The sequence below is a fragment of the Eucyclogobius newberryi genome, unplaced genomic scaffold, assembly GCF_026437365.1.
Source record: "Eucyclogobius newberryi isolate DKJ021-1_F unplaced genomic scaffold, fEucNew1.0.hap1 SCAF_13, whole genome shotgun sequence".
Lineage (NCBI taxonomy): Eukaryota > Metazoa > Chordata > Actinopteri > Gobiiformes > Gobiidae > Eucyclogobius > Eucyclogobius newberryi.
Genome location: NW_027315757.1, coordinates 35069947 through 35090868, shown reverse-complemented (window position 1 = coordinate 35090868; position 20922 = coordinate 35069947). Strand labels below are relative to the sequence as shown.

The following is a 20922-nucleotide window of genomic DNA, read 5'->3' as shown; positions in this document are numbered from 1 at the left end:
ATGTACAGTACAGGTACAGTACACATACAGTACATGTACAGTACACATACAGTACACGTACAGTACACATACAGTATATGTACAGTACACATACAGTACACATACAGTACATGTACAGTACACGTACAGTACATGTACAGTACACATACAGTACATGTACAGTACACATACAGTACGTGTACAGTACACATACAGTACACGTACAGTACACGTACAGTACACATACAGTACACATACAGTACATGTACAGTACACGTACAGTACATGTACAGTACACATACAGTACATGTACAGTACACATACAGTACACGTACAGTACACATACAGTATATGTACAGTACACATACAGTACACATACAGTACATGTACAGTACACGTACAGTACATGTACAGTACACATACAGTACATGTACAGTACACATACAGTACAGGTACAGTACACATACAGTACATGTACAGTACACATACAGTACACGTACAGTACACATACAGTATATGTACAGTACACATACAGTACACATACAGTACATGTACAGTACACGTACAGTACATGTACAGTACACATACAGTACATGTACAGTACACATACAGCACACGTACAGTACATGTACAGTACATGTACAGTACACATACAGTACATGTACAGTACACGTACAGTACACATACAGTACACATACAGTACACATACAGTACGTGTACAGTACACATACAGTACACGTACAGTACACGTACAGTACATGTACAGTACACATACAGTACACGTACAGTACATGTACAGTACACATACAGTACACATACAGTACACAAACAGTACATGTACAGTACACGTACAGTACATGTACAGTACACGTACAGTACATGTACAGTACATATACAGTACACGTACAGTACACGTACAGTACACATACAGTACACGTACAGTACATGTACAGTACAGGTACAGTACACATACAGTACATGTACAGTACACATACAGTACATGTACAGTACATGTACAGTACATGTACAGCACACATACAGTACACATACAGTACACATACAGTACATGTACAGTACATGTACAGTACACATACAGTACACATACAGTACATGTACAGTACACATACAGTACATGTACAGTACATGTACAGTACATGTACAGTACACATACAGTACACATACATACATGTACAGTACACATACAGTACACATACAGTACACATACAGTACATGTACAGTACATGTACAGTACACATACAGTACACATACAGTACATGTACAGTACACATACAGTACATGTACAGTACATGTACAGTACATGTACAGTACACATACAGTACACGTACAGTACATGTACAGTACACGTACAGTACACATACAGTACACATACAGTACACATACAGTACATGTACAGTACACATACAGTACACATACAGTACACGTACAGTACATGTACAGTACATGTACAGTACACATATACAGTACATGTACAGTACATGTACAGTACACATACAGTACACATACAGTACACATACAGTACATGTACAGTACATGTACAGTACACATACAGTACATGTACAGTACATGTACAGTACACATACAGTACATTTACAGTACACATACAGTACACGTACAGTACACATACAGTACATGTACAGTACACATACAGTACACATACAGTACACATACAGTACATGTACAGTACACATACAGTACATGTACAGTACACGTACAGTACACATACAGTACATGTACAGTACACATACAGTACACATACAGTACACATACAGTACATGTACAGTACACATACAGTACATGTACATTACATGTACAGTACACATACAGTACATGTACAGTACACATACAGTACGTGTACAGTACACATACAGTACACATACAGTACACATACAGTACGTGTACAGTACACGTACAGTACACATACAGTACACATACAGTACATGTACAGTACACATACAGTACACGTACAGTACACATACAGTACACGAACAGTACACATACAGTACATGTACAGTACACATACAGTACACATACAGTACACATACAGTACATGTACAGTACACATACAGTACACGTACAGTACACATACAGTACACATACAGTACAAGTACAGTACACGTACAGTACACATACAGTACACGTACAGTACACATACAGTACATGTACGGTACACATACAGTACACATACAGTACACATACAGTACATGTACAGTACACATACAGTACATGTACAGTACATGTACAGTACACATACAGTACACATACAGTACATGTACAGTACACATACAGTACACGTACAGTACACATACAGTACATGTACAGTACACATACAGTACACGTACAGTACACATACAGTACACATACAGTACACATACAGTACGTGTACAGTACACATACAGTACACGTACAGTACACGTACAGTACACGTACAGTACACGTACAGTACATGTACTGTATGTGTACTGTACATGTACTGTATGTGTACATGTACAGTATGTGTACTGTATGTGTACTGTATGTGTACTGTATGTGTACTGTATGTGTACTGTACGTGTACTGTATGTGTACTGTACATGTACTGTATGTGTACATGTACAGTATGTGTACTGTACATGTACATGTACAGTACACATACAGTACATGTACAGTACACGTACAGTACATGTACATTATAGTACAATACACACATGTTTGTCTTAGGTTTAAGCACCATGTAGTATATATAATAATATAATAATAATAATAATAATAATTATATATAGCCTGGCCGGTCATTCTAATCCTGTAAGAATCCATCAAATCCCACTATATTCAAGCTGGACTCATCTTTGCTGCTGTTTCATCTGTTCCAAAGAAGAAAAGGACGAGACGCAACTAAAGCCGTTATTTACACTTGATCAGGACCAACGTTCTGCATCAGCAGAACTGAATGGACCTTCTCAGGCTCGACTACTGTTTAGCACTAGAACTGCTTCCTCTTGCCTCCCAAACAGCAGCAAACGTAGCGTGTCATCACTTCTAATGAGTAACTCTCAGGAGGTATCCGTTAAACGTGATGTAAACGTCTACGTCGTCGCTGTAGATGGCGTTCTCCCGCTCTCGCTTGTACAGCCGCACCCACACCTCGTCCTTTAAGCCCAGCTCCAGCATGATGCTCTGGCTCTGCATGATGGAGCGGTCACTGGGCTGGGCGTAGATGATGGCCTTCTCCTCCTCGTTCAGCATGATGTGCAGATACGTCTCCTTGAAGTTCCACGTGTGGATGTTGATGTTGAAGAAATAAATGCCTGCGATTTGACAGATGAACTTTCCTTCAAACATGTTGAAGTGTTCGTCCTTGTTGACAAAAACCGTGTCAAAGATCAGCGCCTGGTACGTCTCCAGGCTGTGGAGGGATTTACGGCGGCCCACGGAAAAGGCAGAGTGCTGGACTTTGCAGGGGTCACCCGGAGCTCCGGCCTGACCCTTGGAGCCTTTGGAGCCCATGGAGCCTCTAGAACCAGGAGGGCCGTCCATCCCCACTTTACCAGCAGTGCCTCGATCACCGCGGTCGCCTTTGTCACCTGCCGACAAAGCAATAAAGTGACTCGTGACTCCATCTTGTAGTACAAGGAGGTAGTGCAGAGGAAAGTACAGTATACATATGTGTACAGTATATGTGCCTGTGGTGGTGCAAGGTCCTCTACAGTTATAATATTTGCTTAATTTAGAGTCAATTATCCACGGTTCGTCCTCTTTTGGATTGTATCTTTTTTGGAAATATTTAAGCAAAGTAATGTTGTCCAATTTCAGACCTGGTTTGGCCTTTGACCTGAAATAGTCCTGAATTGGACCCGGTATAAAACTGGTCAAAAGTTTAAACATCACTGCGAGGTCTGATGAGGAGCTTTTTCCAAATTAAACTAGAAATAGACACAAACATTTGATATTGATAACGATATTGTTGCCCCAGCTCCTCCGGCCCTTAAGCTTCTGCTTCTCTATGAGGGAAAACTACAAAAAGAACCCCTGTGAGAATGACCGTGTCAGGGAACACGCTGCAGAAGGTCCAGTATCAGTACCTTTGAGGATGGTCATGTTGATGAAGGTCCGGACCTCTGGCCCTGGGATGAACCGCCCTGAGCGGTCTCTTGTGCCCTCTGGTGGCTCCAGATTGTCACAGCAGCGCCTACATCCACCTGAAGGAGGGGGCCCAGGGGCCACCACCGAGAGGAGGGACAGGACGAGCAAGGGGCCCAACATGGTGAGGCTCACTGGAACACAAGAGGGACAGTGGTGAATCCTTCTTTTATGACCAAAATGATGACATTTTAATGGTTGATGTCCAGATTTGATTGAATCAGATGTTCTTTTGTACCAAGCACAGTATCCAACAAATCACAAACTTAATCCCAATGATTAGTCTTCTCCCCACAAACTGTCACAAGCTGGAACAATGCAAAAAGTGTCTTGGTACTTTTGTTTTTGTTTTTAATGCATTATTACTGAGCACAAGCTTAATGTTTACATCCCCTAAAAACACCACCAACATAAAAGCCCATGGGATATTTTGTCATCTGAAAAAAAAAAGCAAGCGCTGAAATTATTTGTCAAAAATAATTGTGACTAATTCACTGCTGGAATAATAGTTTGCTATTTCAATAACTGTTCGTCGTTATCCGGACCATAAACAGAAAACACATCCATCTATGCATAACCAATATGTTTTCTGTCCATCAGTGGTTGATGATGATATGGAGTTTCCTCCGCCGGATGGCTGGGCGCTCCCTTAGAGATACGGTGAGGAGCTCGGAGTAGAGCCGCTGCTCCTCCAGCTGAGGTGGCTCGGGCATCTGTTCCGGAGCCTCCTGGGCTCCTCCCTGGGGAGGTGTTTCGGGCATGTCCCACCGGGAAGAGGCCCCGGGGCAGACCCAGGACACGCTGGAGAGACTATGTCTCTCGGCTGGCCTGGGAACGCCTCGGGATCCCCCCGGAGGAGATGGAGGAAGTGTCTGGGGAGAGGGAAGTCTGGGAGTCCCTGCTCAGACTGCTGCCCCCGCGACCCGGCACCGGATAAAGCGGCAGAAGATGGATGGATGATATGGAGCTGGTTTAACTGTCGCCCCTAAAATACATGACATACATTCAGCCTCAGATTGAAAATGACTTCCGGATGCAGTTGAAACGTCTCAGTCTGGTGAAACCAGATCAGTCCAGATCAGTCCAGCCTCAGGGACAGAACAGGACAAACAAACATGACATGCACCAGTCAATCTGAACACAAGAAAACTAATGAGGACAATAATATTCCCCCTTTAACTCTTGTGGACCTCTGAACCTGAACATGCTGAGAAAAGAAGACTGAACCACGAACACAGGACACTACAATGTTTACATGATGTTTACATGATGTTTACATGATGTTTACATGTTTACATGATGTTTACATGATGTTTACATGATGTTGACATGATGTTTACATGATGTTGACATGATGTTGACATGATGTTGACATGATGTTTACATGATGTTTACATGATGTTTACATGATGTTGACATGATGTTGACATGATGTTTACATGATGTTTACATGATGTTGACATGATGTTTACATGTTTACATGATGTTAACATGTTGACATGATGTTGACATGATGTTTACATGATGTTTACATGATGTTGACATGATGTTGACATGATGTTGACATGATGTTGACATGATGTTTACATGTTTACATGATGTTTACATGATGTTGACATGATGTTGACATGATGTTTACATGATTACATGATGTTTACATGATGTTGACATGATGTTTACATGATGTTTACATGATGTTTACATGTTTACATGATGTTTACATGATGTTTACATGATGTTTACATGTCTACATGATGTTTACATGTTTACATGATGTTTACATGATGTTGACATGATGTTTACATGATGTTTACATGATGTTGACATGATGTTGACATGCTGTTTACATGATGTTGACATGATGTTGACATGATGTTGACATGATGTTTACATGATGTTTACATGATGTTTACATGATGTTAACATGATGTTGACATGATGTTGACATGATGTTTACATGATGTTGACATGATGTTGACATGATGTTTACATGTTTACATGATGTTGACATGATGTTGACATGATGTTTACATGATGTTGACATGATGTTGACATGATATTTACATGATTACATGATGTTTACATGATGTTGACATGATGTTTACCTGATGTTTACATGATGTTGACATGATGTTGACATGATGTTTACATGATGTTTACATGATGTTTACATGATTACATGATGTTGACATGATGTTGACATGATGTTGACATGATGTTTACATGATGTTTACATGATGTTGACATGATGTTGACATGATGTTGACATGATGTTTACATGATGTTGACATGATGTTTACATGATGTTGACATGATGTTGACATGATGTTGACATGATGTTGACATGATGTTTACATGATGTTTACATGTTTACATGATGTTTACATGATGTTTACATGATGTTTACATGTCTACATGATGTTTACATGTTTACATGATGTTTACATGATGTTGACATGATGTTTACATGATGTTTACATGATGTTGACATGATGTTGACATGCTGTTTACATGATGTTGACATGATGTTGACATGATGTTGACATGATGTTTACATGATGTTTACATGATGTTTACATGATGTTGACATGATGTTTACATGATGTTTACATGATGTTGACATGATGTTTACATGATGTTGACATGATGTTGACATGATGTTTACATGATGTTGACATGATGTTGACATGATGTTGACATGATGTTGACATGATGTTGACATGATGTTGACATGATGTTTACATGATGTTGACATGATGTTGACATGATGTTTACATGATGTTGACATGATGTTGACATGATGTTGACATGATGTTTACATGATGTTGACATGATGTTTACATGATGTTGACATGATGTTGACATGATGTTTACATGATGTTTACATGATGTTGACATGATGTTTACATGATGTTGACATGATGTTTACATGATGTTTACATGATGTTGACATGATGTTGACATGATGTTTACATGATGTTGACATGATGTTGACATGATGTTTACATGATGTTTACATGTTTACATGATGTTTGCATGATGTTTACATGATGTTGACATGATGTTTACATGATGTTTACATGATGTTGACATGATGTTTACATGATGTTTACATGTTTACATGATGTTTACATGATGTTTACATGATGTTGACATGATGTTTACATGATGTTTACATGATGTTGACATGATGTTTACATGATGTTTACATGTTTACATGATGTTGACATGATGTTGACATGATGTTGACATGATGTTGACATGATGTTTACATGATGTTGACATGATGTTGACATGATGTTGACATGATGTTTACATGATGTTGACATGATGTTGACATGATGTTGACATGATGTTTACATGATGTTTACATGATGTTTACATGATGTTGACATGATGTTTACATGATGTTTACATGATGTTGACATGATGTTTACATGATGTTTACATGTTTACATGATGTTGACATGATGTTGACATGATGTTGACATGATGTTTACATGATGTTGACATGATGTTGACATGATGTTTACATGATGTTGACATGATGTTGACATGATGTTTACATGATGTTTACATGATGTTGACATGATGTTGACATGATGTTGACATGATGTTTACATGATGTTGACATGATGTTTACATGATGTTGACATGATGTTGACATGATGTTTACATGATGTTTACATGATGTTGACATGATGTTTACATGATGTTGACATGATGTTTACATGATGTTTACATGATGTTGACATGATGTTGACATGATGTTTACATGATGTTGACATGATGTTGACATGATGTTTACATGATGTTTACATGTTTACATGATGTTTGCATGATGTTTACATGATGTTGACATGATGTTTACATGATGTTTACATGATGTTGACATGATGTTTACATGATGTTTACATGATGTTTACATGATGTTTACATGATGTTTACATGATGTTGACATGATGTTTACATGATGTTTACATGATGTTGACATGATGTTTACATGATGTTTACATGTTTACATGATGTTGACATGATGTTGACATGATGTTGACATGATGTTGACATGATGTTGACATGATGTTTACATGATGTTGACATGATGTTGACATGATGTTGACATGATGTTTACATGATGTTGACATGATGTTGACATGATGTTGACATGATGTTTACATGATGTTTACATGATGTTGACATGATGTTGACATGATGTTTACATGATGTTGACATGATGTTGACATGATGTTTACATGATGTTTACATGATGTTGACATGATGTTGACATGATGTTGACATGATGTTTACATGATGTTGACATGATGTTTACATGATGTTGACATGATGTTGACATGATGTTTACATGATGTTTACATGATGTTGACATGATGTTGACATGATGTTTACATGATGTTTACATGATGTTTACATGATGTTGACATGATGTTGACATGATGTTTACATGATGTTTACATGATGTTTACATGATGTTGACATGATGTTTAAGGACAGAGTTCACTCGCCTGGTAAAAGAAGTACAAGTGGAAAATGAATGTGAACTTAAGCCTCATAAAGCGTGAGCTGCAGATAAACGATGGAGACATCCAGGACAATAAGTCCTGACAAAGAAGCTGCAAGAAACATCATAAAGAAACAACATAAAAGTGCTGAGCTCAGATAAATGGGACGTTTCTAAAGTACGAGCGATGAATAAATCTCACTCAGCGACTGAAGCCGGCTCATCATTTATGTCCAATTAGTTGAGGACAGTTTCTGTCTCGCTGCAGCGCATTTCACCAGAAGAATCTGTTCAGACCAAAGTCTGAGCAACAACGAGTATTTATCACTCCATAAATCTGCCACGGCCACATGAGGCGTGTTTGTGTGTTCGGTGGATCACAGCCAAACACCAGCAACTGTGAGAGAGAAGTAATACATACATATATATATATATATATATATATATATATATATGTATATATATATATATATATATATATATATATATATATATATATATATATATATCATGTCAAATATCATATCATATCACATATCATATCACATATCATATCACATATCATATCACATATTATATCACATATCATATCATATATCATATCACATATCATCAAATCAAATCAATTTATTTTTGTAAGGCCCAAAATCACAACAACAGTTGCCTCTGAGGGCCACAGGGAGAAATGAATCAACAATGTCTGTGGTGGCGAGGGACGATGTCCCAGGGTCCTCTGTCCTTAGACTCTCCTTCTCGGCCAGGAAAAACTACAAAAAAAACCTCTTTGGGAAAAAAGCGTAGAAACCTGGAGGAGTTCCAGTGAAGGAGAGATCCGACTCTCACAGACGGACACGAGGGAGACTGGAGCTGGAGCCACTCTTCAGGCAGATGAGGGACCGTCGGAGTCGCATATCATATCACATATCATATCACATATCATATCACATATCATATCACATATCATATCACATATCATATATCACATATCATATCACATATCATATCACATATCATATCACATATCATATCACATATCATATCACATATCATATCATATCACATATCATATCACATATCATATATCATATATCATATCACATATCATATCACATATCATATCACATATCATATCACATATCACATCATATCACATATCATATCACATCACATATCATACCATATCACATATCATATCATACCATATCACATATCATATCAAATCACATATCATATCACATATCATATCACATATCATATCACATATCATATCACATATCATATATCACATATCATATCACATATCATATCACATATCATATCACATATCATATCATATCACATATCATATCACATATCATATCATATCACATATCATATATCACATATCATATCACATATCATATCACATATCATATATCACATATCATATATCACATATCATATCACATATCATATCATATCACATATCATATATCACATATCATATATCACATATCATATCACATATCATATCATATCATATCATATCACATATCACATATCATATATCACATATCATATCACATATCATATCATATCATATCACATATCATATCATATCACATATCACATATCATATATCACATATCATATCACATATCATATCATATCATATCACATATCATATCACAGGCGTTCCTTCATCAGGAGTTAGACCTCCATCTACTGGCAGCAAAGGGAATTACAAATGGGGATCATGAGAAGCTAGCTTTCCCCTGACATGCTAATGCTAATGCTAACACAGTTGAAATGTTCTGTTGTTTTTGTGCAGAAGATCTTAGAGCTGAAACTACAATATCACAAAACTCTGAGTGTTTTCTGAGGCTCAGATGGAAGAGTCTTATTAAGAGAAATATCACTCCAGATGTGTTTGTGTTGATGCATAAAACACAACATGTGTCGTATGTTGTGTTTTTCTGGTGGAGGTGGTACAGTTATATAGTTACAGATACAGTTACAGTTACAGTTAAAGTTACAGTTACAGTTACAGTTAAAGTTACAGTTACAGTTACAGTTAAAGTTACAGTTACAGTTACAGTTACAGTTAAAGTTACAGTTACAGTTAAAGTTAAAGTTACAGTTACAGTTACAGTTAAAGTTACAGTTACAGTTACAGTTAAAGTTACAGTTACAGTTACAGTTACAGTTACAGTTAAAGTTACAGTTACAGTTAAAGTTAAAGTTAAAGTTACAGTTACAGTTACAGATACAGTTACAGTTACAGTTAAAGTTATAGTTCCAGTTCCAGTTCCAGTTACAGTTAAAGTTACAGTTACAGTTACAGATACAGTTACAGTTACAGTTACAGTTACAGTTACAGTTAAAGTTTTAGCTATAGCTACAGTTACAGTTACAGTTACAGTTGAAGTTACAGTTACAGTTACAGATACAGTTACAGTTACAGTTACAGTTACAGTTAAAGTTTTAGCTATAGCTACAGTTACAGTTACAGTTACAGTTGAAGTTATAGTTATAGTTACAGTTAAAGTTACAGTTACAGTTACAGTTACAGTTACAGTTACAGTTAAAGTTACAGTTAAAGTTACAGTTACAGTTAAAGTTACAGTTACAGTAACAGTTACAGTTAAAGTTAAAGTTACAGTTACAGTTACAGTTAGAGTTAGAGTTACAGTTAAAGTTACAGTTACAGTTACAGTTAAAGTTACAGTTAAAGTTACAGTTACAGTTAAAGTTACAGTTAAAGTTACAGTTACAGTTACAGTTAAAGTTACAGTTACAGTTACAGTTACAGTTAAAGTTAAAGTTACAGTTACAGTTAAAGTTATAGTTACAGTTAAAGTTACAGTTAAAGTTAAAGTTACAGTTACAGTTACAGTTAAAGTTACAGTTACAGTTAAAGTTACAGTTACAGTTACAGATACAGTTACAGTTACAGTTACAGTTACAGTTACAGTTAAAGTTTTAGCTATAGCTACAGTTACAGTTACAGTTGAAGTTACAGTTACAGTTACAGTTACAGTTAAAGTTACAGTTAAAGTTACAGTTAAAGTTACAGTTACAGTTAAAGTTACAGTTACAGTTAAAGTTACAGTTACAGTTACAGTTAAAGTTAAAGTTAAAGTTACAGTTACAGTTATAGTTATAGTTACAGTTACAGTTACAGTTAAAGTTAAAGTTACAGTTAAAGTTAAAGTTACAGTTACAATTAAAGTTACAGTTACAGTTAAAGTTACAGTTAAAGTTACAGTTACAGTTAAAATTAAAGTTAAAGTTACAGTTACAGTTACAGTTACAGTTAAAGTTATAGTTACAGTTACAGTTACAGTTAAAGTTACAGTTAAAGTTACAGTTAAAGTTACAGTTACAGTTAAAGTTATAGTTACAGTTACAGTTAAAGTTACAGTTAAAGTTACAGTTACAGTTATAGTTACAGTAACAGTTACTGTTACAGTTACAGTTACAGTTAAAGTTAGAGTTACAGTTACAGTTACAGTTACAGTTAAAGTTAAAGTTACAGTTACAGTTACAGTTAAAGTTACAGTTACAGTTAAAGTTAGAGTTAGAGTTAGAGTTACAGTTACAGTTACAGTTACAGTTAAAGTTACAGTTACAGTTAGAGTTAGAGTTACAGTTACAGTTACAGTTACAGTTAAAGTTATAGTTACAGTTACAGTTACAGTTACAGTTAAAGTTACAGTTAGAGTTACAGTTAGAGTTACAGTTAAAGTTACAGTTACAGTTAAAGTTAGAGTTAGAGTTACAGTTAAAGTTACAGTTACAGTTAAAGTTATAGTTACAGTTACAGTTAAAGTTACAGTAACAGTTACTGTTACAGTTACAGTTAAAGTTACAGTTACAGTTACAGTTAAAGTTACAGTTAGAGTTACAGTTAAAGTTATAGTTACAGTTACAGTTACAGTTAAAGTTACAGTAACAGTTACTGTTACAGTTACAGTTACAGTTAAAGTTACAGTTAGAGTTAGAGTTACAGTTAAAGTTAAAATTAAAGTTAAAGTTACAGTTACAGTTACAGTTACAGTTAAAGTTAAAGTTACAGTTACAGTTACAGTTAAAGTTACAGTTAAAGTTACAGTTACAGTTAAAGTTACAGTTACAGTTACAGTTAAAGTTAGAGTTAGAGTTAGAGTTAGAGTTACAGTTACAGTTAAAGTTACAGTTAAAGTTACAGTTACAGTTAAAGTTACAGTTACAGTTACAGTTAAAGTTACAGTTAAAGTTACAGTTAAAGTTACAGTTACAGTTAAAATTAAGGTTAAAGTTAAAGTTACAGTTACAGTTACAGTTACAGTTACAGTTAAAGTTACAGTTAAAGTTACAGTTACAGTTACAGTTAAAGTTACAGTTAAAGTTAGAGTTATAGTTACAGTTACAGTTACAGTTAAAGTTACAGTTACAGTTACAGTTAAAGTTAAAGTTACAGTTACAGTTACAGTTACAGTTAAAGTTAAAGTTACAGTTACAGTTACAGTTAAAGTTACAGTTACAGTTAGAGTTACAGTTACAGTTACAGTTACAGTTACAGTTAAAGTTAAAGTTACAGTTACAGTTACAGTTAAAGTTACAGTTACAGTTACAGTTACAGTTAAAGTTATAGTTACAGTTACAGTTACAGTTACAGTTAAAGTTACAGTTACAGCTACAGTTACAGTTACAGTTACAGTTAAAGTTACAGTTACAGTTACAGTTACAGTTACAGTTACAGTTAAAGTTACAGTTACAGTTAAAGTTAGAGTTATAGTTACAGTTAAAGTTACAGTTACAGTTATAGTTACAGTTACAGTTACAGTTAAAGTTACAGTTACAGTTACAGTTACAGTTACAGTTAAAGTTACAGTTACAGTTACAGTTAAAGTTAAAGTTACAGTTAGAGTTACAGTTAAAGTTATAGTTACAGTTACAGTTAAAGTTACAGTAACAGTTACTGTTACAGTTACAGTTACAGTTACAGTTAAAGTTACAGTTAAAGTTACAGTAACAGTTACTGTTACAGTTAAAGTTACAGTTACAGTTACAGTTAAAGTTACAGTTACAGTTACAGTTAAAGTTACAGTTAAAGTTACAGTTACAGTTACAGTTAAAGTTAAAGTTAAAGTTCCAGTTAAAGTTACAGTTACAGTTACAATTAAAGTTACAGTTACAGTTAAAGTTACAGTTAAAGTTACAGTTACAGTTACAGTTACAGTTAAAGTTATAGTTACAGTTACAGTTACAGTTACAGTTAAAGTTACAGTTACAGTTAAAATTAAAGTTAAAGTTAAAGTTACAGTTACAGTTACAGTTACAGTTAAAGTTAGAGTTAGAGTTAGAGTTACAGTTACAGTTACAGTTAAAGTTACAGTTAAAGTTACAGTTACAGTTAAAGTTAAAGTTACAGTTACAGTTAAAGTTACAGTTACAGTTAAAGTTACAGTTACAGTTACAGTTAAAGTTACAGTTAAAGTTACAGTTACAGTTAAAATTAAGGTTAAAGTTACAGTTAAAGTTACAGTTACAGTTAAAGTTACAGTTACAGTTACAGTTACAGTTAAAGTTACAGTTAAAGTTACAGTTACAGTTAAAGTTACAGTTACAGTTAAAATTAAGGTTAAAGTTAAAGTTACAGTTACAGTTACAGTTAAAGTTACAGTTACAGTTACAGTTACAGTTAAAGTTAAAGTTACAGTTACAGTTACAGTTAAAGTTAAAGTTATAGTTATAGTTACAGTTACAGTTAAAGTTACAGTTAAAGTTAAAGTTATAGTTATAGTTACAGTTACAGTTAAAGTTACAGTTAAAGTTACAGTTACAGTTAAAGTTACAGTTAGAGTTATAGTTACAGTTACAGTTACAGTTAAAGTTAAAGTTACAGTTACAGTTACAGTTACAGTTAAAGTTATAGTTACAGTTACAGTTACAGTTAAAGTTACAGTTACACTTAAAGTTACAGTTACAGTTACAGTTACAGTTATAGTTATAGTTATAGTTATAGTTACAGTTACAGTTACAGTTACAGTTACAGTTACAGTTACAGTTAAAGTTACAGTTACAGTTACAGTTACAGTTACAGTTAGAGTTACAGTTAAAGTTACAGTTACAGTTACAGTTAAAGTTACAGTTACAGTTACAGTTAAAGTTACAGTTACAGTTACAGTTACAGTTAAAGTTACAGTTACAGTTACAGTTACAGTTACAGTTACAGTTATAGTTATAGTTATAGTTATAGTTACAGTTACAGTTACAGTTACAGTTACAGTTACAGTTACAGTTAAAGTTACAGTTACAGTTACAGTTACAGTTACAGTTATAGTTATAGTTACAGTTACAGTTACAGTTATAGTTATAGTTACAGTTACAGTTACAGTTACAGTTACAGTTACAGTTACAGTTACAGTTACAGTTATAGTTATAGTTACAGTTACAGTTATAGTTATAGTTACAGTTACAGTTATAGTTATAGTTACAGTTACAGTTACAGTTACAGTTACAGTTACAGTTACAGTTACAGTTACAGTTATAGTTATAGTTACAGTTACAGTTATAGTTATAGTTACAGTTACAGTTATAGTTATAGTTACAGTTACAGTTACAGTTACAGTTACAGTTACAGTTACAGTTATAGTTATAGTTATAGTTCACTATCTGACAAGGAAAGATCCAAAAAAGAATAACATTTGAGCACAGCTTCTTCATCTAGTTAAACTGCTCCTCCTGCTCTTCCTCCTGCTCTTCCTCCTGCTCTTCCTCCTGCTCTTCCTCCTGCTCTTCCTCCTGCTCTTCCTCCTGCTCTTCCTCCTGCTCTTCCTCCTGCTCTTCCTCCTGCTCTTCCTCCTGCTCTTCCTCCTGCTCTTCCTCCTGCTCTTCCTCCTGCTCTTCCTCCTGCTCTTCCTCCTGCTCTTCCTCCTGCTCTTCCTCCTGCTCTTCCTCCTGCTCTTCCTCCTGCTCTTCCTCCTTCAGCCTCATGCTGTGAGTGACAGGTGGATTTAACCCATCAATGTCACGTGTGATCTCTCACTTTCTCCAGTAGCAAACACTTGTAGTAACTGTATATTTACTGTATATTTACTGTATATTTACTGTATATTTATTGTATATTTATGTATATGTATGTATATTGTTCTAAGTATTGAGTTCATGTACTCAGTCTTTGTGGAGGAACAAGCTCAGATAAAGGGAATAAATACTAAAGAACTGTTGGCCAAACAAAGTGTAATGATCCGTTATGAGGACTTTCCCACACACGTGATGCAGCAGAAACAGAACGCAGAGCGCTTCACCAGCCAAATGAGTTCATATTTTGTAACTTAAAGTCTACGTTCTGGGCCAAGAACTCAGAGGAACCGGACACAGCTGCAGACATGACAGAACAAACCTCCCATCAGAAGAATGCTCGGCTGGATGAACGGGCTTTTCACTTTCACAGTTCATTTTGGGGGAAGTAAATGTCTTCAAACTATGTGTTGTGAGAGTTAGAACTAAAACCACAAGTGTTCTGGAGAAAATGAGCATTTCAGTGTTTGGTTCTGACCAGAGAGATGACATAACCAACTGGAAGTGTCCCATTTAAAGGTGAAGTGTAGGAGCACGATACACTTACGCTATAATATACTTCAGAAGTAAAACACTACTTTAGGAACAGCTTAAAGTAGGAAAAAAGTGCCTGTTTCATACATTTACAGACAAGTGTAAGACAAAAAGCAAAGAGAATGCAGTGTATTCAGCTTCGTGTTACAACAGTTTGAGGACATTTTACCATTCAAAAGATGTATTCATGTTTCACAATCCTGTAAGTCATAGATAAAAGAGGCAACATGCTGTTTATCATTTACTAAAGTGTTAAATTGCTCCTGTCTGCCTGAAGGATTTCTTAAATGTCAGAACATTTATCCTCTGCTGTGTTTAAGCTGAAGTCAGATCTAAAGATGACTCACGTGCACTTTACAGTCTGCCACGTTTACTCCAGAAGAAGAAAGAAACAACAGAAGAATCCACATTCCACCATGCAGACTAAAGTAGAACAAAGCAAGTGCCAGATATTAAAGCGAGTTATGATCACGTGACCCCGGTGAAGCGGCTGGACGCGTCTCACCTCGTGGACGTCTCTGGTTCTGACCTCTCCGGCCGCGCCCGCGGAGGACGTGATCTCCTGAGTCAGCAACTTTTCCTTCTCTTCCAAAAACACTCCCGCACCTCCTGAAGTGACCCCGGGAATCTATCCTGCACCTCCTCCTGCACCTCCTCCTGCACCTCCTCCTGCACCTCCTCCTGCAACGTCAGCAAGTGAAGCCTCCCGGGACGTCAGCGTGTTGTCAAACTCATCTGTGCTGTACAATAGTACTATTATATACTATATATATAATAGTACTATTATATACTTTATATATAATAGTACTATTATATACTATATATATAATAGTACTATTATATACTTTATATATAATAGTACTATTATATACTTTATATATAATAGTACTATTATATACTATATATATAATAGTACTATTATATACTATATATATAATAGTACTATTATATACTTTATATATAATAGTACTATTATATACTATATATATAATAGTACTATTATATACTATATATATAATAGTACTATTATATACTTTATATATAATAGTACTATTATATACTATATATATAATAGTACTATTATATACTATATATATAATAGTACTATTATATACTTTATATATAATAGTACTATTATATACTATATATATAATAGTACTATTATATACTATATATATAATAGTACTATTATATACTTTATATATAATAGTACTATTATATACTATATATATAATAGTACTATTATATACTATATATAATAGTACTATTATATACTATATATATAATAGTACTATTATATACTATATATAATAGTACTATTATATACTATATATAATAGTACTATTATATACTATATATATAATAGTACTATTATATACTATATATATAATAGTACTATTATATACTTTATATATAATAGTACTATTATATACTATATATATAATAGTACTATTATATACTATATATATAATAGTACTATTATATACTTTATATATAATAGTACTATTATATACTATATATATAATAGTACTATTATATACTATATATATAATAGTACTATTATAAACTAATCTAGAGTCACGCCGAACTGGGTCAAGCTTTCTAGAATAATCATAAAAAAAAGAAGTTCGAATGCTTCAGACTTCCACATGTAACTGTAACTGGAGCTGTGTCTCAACTGTGGACATGTCCCCGCGCCTCTGCTCCTCCACTTCCGCTGGGCCACATTCCTGTGCTCCATCTCTTCCATTGGCTCCTCCACAGCTGCAGGAGCGGCTCAGGACTCCTCAGGGCCCCTCAGGACCCCTCAGGGCTCCGGGCTGCTGCTGCTGCTGCTGCTGCTGCTGTTGTTGTTGTTGTTGTTGTTGTTGTTGTTGTTGTTGTTGTTGTTGTTGTTGGGGGAAGGAGGAGGAGCGCGGATGGAAAAGGTTCAAATGACAGAAAATCAAAAGCTTAGTTCTTGATTGAGTCCAAGTGGAGCTGGAGAAAGTGTTTCATGTTTGAGGCTCAAACACGTGTGTTTACCTGGTCTTGTATGTGTCATACGTGTGTTTACCTGGTCTTGTATGTGTCACACGTGTGTTTACCTGGTCTTGTATGTGTCACACGTGTGTTTACCTGGTCTTGTATGTGTCACACGTGTGTTTACCTGGTCTTGTATGTGTCACACGTGTGTTTACCTGGTCTTGTATGTGTCATACGTGTGTTTACCTGGTCTTGTATGTGTCACACGTGTGTTTACCTGGTCTTGTATGTGTCACACGTGTGTTTACCTGGTCTTGTATGTGTCACACGTGTGTTTACCTGGTCTTGTATGTGTCACACGTGTGTTTACCTGGTCTTGTATGTGTCACACGTGTGTTTACCTGGTCTTGTATGTGTCACACGTGTGTTTACCTGGTCTTGTATGTGTCACACGTGTGTTTACCTGGTCTTGTATGTGTCACACGTGTGTTTACCTGGTCTTGTATGTGTCACACGTGTGTTTACCTGGTCTTGTATGTGTCACACGTGTGTTTACCTGGTCTTGAGCCGGTGTCAGGGACAAACATTCAGAATTCGTCTGAACTTTAGAATCATAAACACTTTTGACACATTTTCACAAACTGCAATAGAATGTTTAAAGTTCCGTGTTTCTGTTTGAACAGTTTAATTCCACGGAACAAAAATCATTCATATCTGAAAAATGTCCTTAGAAAGAAGAAAGAGAGACGTGTTGGAATGTGATTTATTCTGTTTCAATACATATAGTTTAAATATAGTTTAAATATAGTTTAAATATAGTTTAAATATAATTTAAATATAGTTTAAATATATAGTTTAAATATAGTTTAAATATAATTTAAATATAGTTTAAATATAGTTTAAATATAATTTAAATATAGTTTAAATATATAGTTTAAATATAGTTTAAATATAGTTTAAATATAGTTTAAATATAGTTTAAATATAATTTAAATATAGTTTAAATATAGTTTAAATATAGTTTAAATATAATTTAAATATAGTTTAAATATATAGTTTAAATATAGTTTAAATATAGTTTAAATATAGTTTAAATATAGTTTAAATATAATTTAAATATAGTTTAAATATAGTTTAAATATAGTTTAAATATAATTTAAATATAGTTTAAATATATAGTTTAAATATAGTTTAAATATAGTTTAAATATAATTATAATATAGTTTAAATATAGTTTAAATATAGTTTAAATATAATTTAAATATAATTTAAATATAGTTTAAATATAGTTTAAATATAGTTTAAATATAATTTAAATATAGTTTAAATATATAGTTTAAATATAGTTTAAATATAGTTTAAATATAATTATAATATAGTTTAAATATATAGTTTAAATATAGTTTAAATATAATTTAAATATAGTTTAAATATATAGTTTAAATATAGTTTAAATATAGTTTAAATATAGTTTAAATATAATTATAATATAGTTTAAATATATAGTTTAAATATAGTTTAAATATAATTTAAATATAGTTTAAATATATAGTTTAAATATAGTTTAAATATCGGAGCATTTATCATTTTCATTGTGAGACACGTGAACATAATTATGTTCAGATGAATCATTCAAAACCAGGAGCGGACGCAACAGCTTCATCCGGTCAGAACATCTGACCCAAGCTTTTGTATTTGAGTTTAGTTTCTTTGCCTTTATTTGAGCTCAATTTTTATGTTTCAAAAGATGATCAATGTTTGAAAAGAAAAGTATTTTTGATCATGACAATGAGTCAAACATCTGTGGTCAGAGTCATGCTGTGATGCTGTGGTCAGAGTCATGCTGTGGTCAGAGTCATGCTGTGATGCTGTGGTCAGAGTCATGCTGTGGTCAGAGTCATGCTGTGATGCTGTGGTCAGAGTCATGCTGTGGTCAGAGTCATGCTGTGATGCTGTGGTCAGAGTCATGCTGTGGTCAGAGTCATGCTGTGATGCTGTGGTCAGAGTCATGCTGTGATGCTGTGGTCAGAGTCATGCTGTGGTCAGAGTCATGCTGTGGTCAGAGTCATGCTGTGATGCTGTGGTCAGAGTCATGCTGTGGTCAGAGTCATGCTGTGATGCTGTGGTCAGAGTCATGCTGTGGTCAGAGTCATGCTGTGATGCTGTGGTCAGAGTCATGCTGTGGTCAGAGTCATGCTGTGGTCAGAGTCATGCTGTGATGCTGTGGTCAGAGTCATGCTGTGATGCTGTGGTCAGAGTCATGCTGTGGTCAGAGTCATGCTGTGGTCAGAGTCATGCTGTGATGCTGTGGTCAGAGTCATGCTGTGATGCTGTGGTCAGAGTCATGCTGTGATGCTGTGGTCAGAGTCATGCTGTGGTCAGAGTCATGCTGTGATGCTGTGGTCAGAGTCATGCTGTGGTCAGAGTCATGCTGTGATGCTGTGGTCAGAGTCATGCTGTGGTCAGAGTCATGCTGTGATGCTGTGGTCAGAGTCATGCTGTGATGCTGTGGTCAGAGTCATGCTGTGGTCAGAGTCATGCTGTGATGCTGTGGTCAGAGTCATGCTGTGGTCAGAGTCATGCTGTGATGCTGTGGTCAGAGTCATGCTGTGGTCAGAGTCATGCTGTGGTCAGAGTCATGCTGTGATGCTGTGGTCAGAGCCATGCTGTGGTCAGAGTCATGCTGTGATGCTGTGGTCAGAGTCATGCTGTGGTCAGAGTCATGCTGTGATGCTGTGGTC

The 20922-nt window shown here is 34.9% G+C and overlaps 1 protein-coding gene across 1 annotated transcript; it reads right to left on the bottom strand.

Annotated features, from left to right (window-relative positions):
- Positions 1–2969: 2969 nt before the first annotated feature.
- Positions 2970–16744, bottom strand: c1qtnf6a (C1q and TNF related 6a). The gene is made up of 3 exons (XM_072442264.1): positions 16722–16744; positions 4059–4250; positions 2970–3560 (listed from the first exon to the last, which is right to left on the bottom strand). The coding sequence occupies exons 2-3, from the start codon at positions 4237–4239 to the stop codon at positions 3016–3018; spliced, it is 726 nt and encodes a 241-aa protein (XP_072298365.1). The 5' UTR covers positions 4240–4250; positions 16722–16744; the 3' UTR covers positions 2970–3015.
- Positions 16745–20922: the final 4178 nt, after the last annotated feature.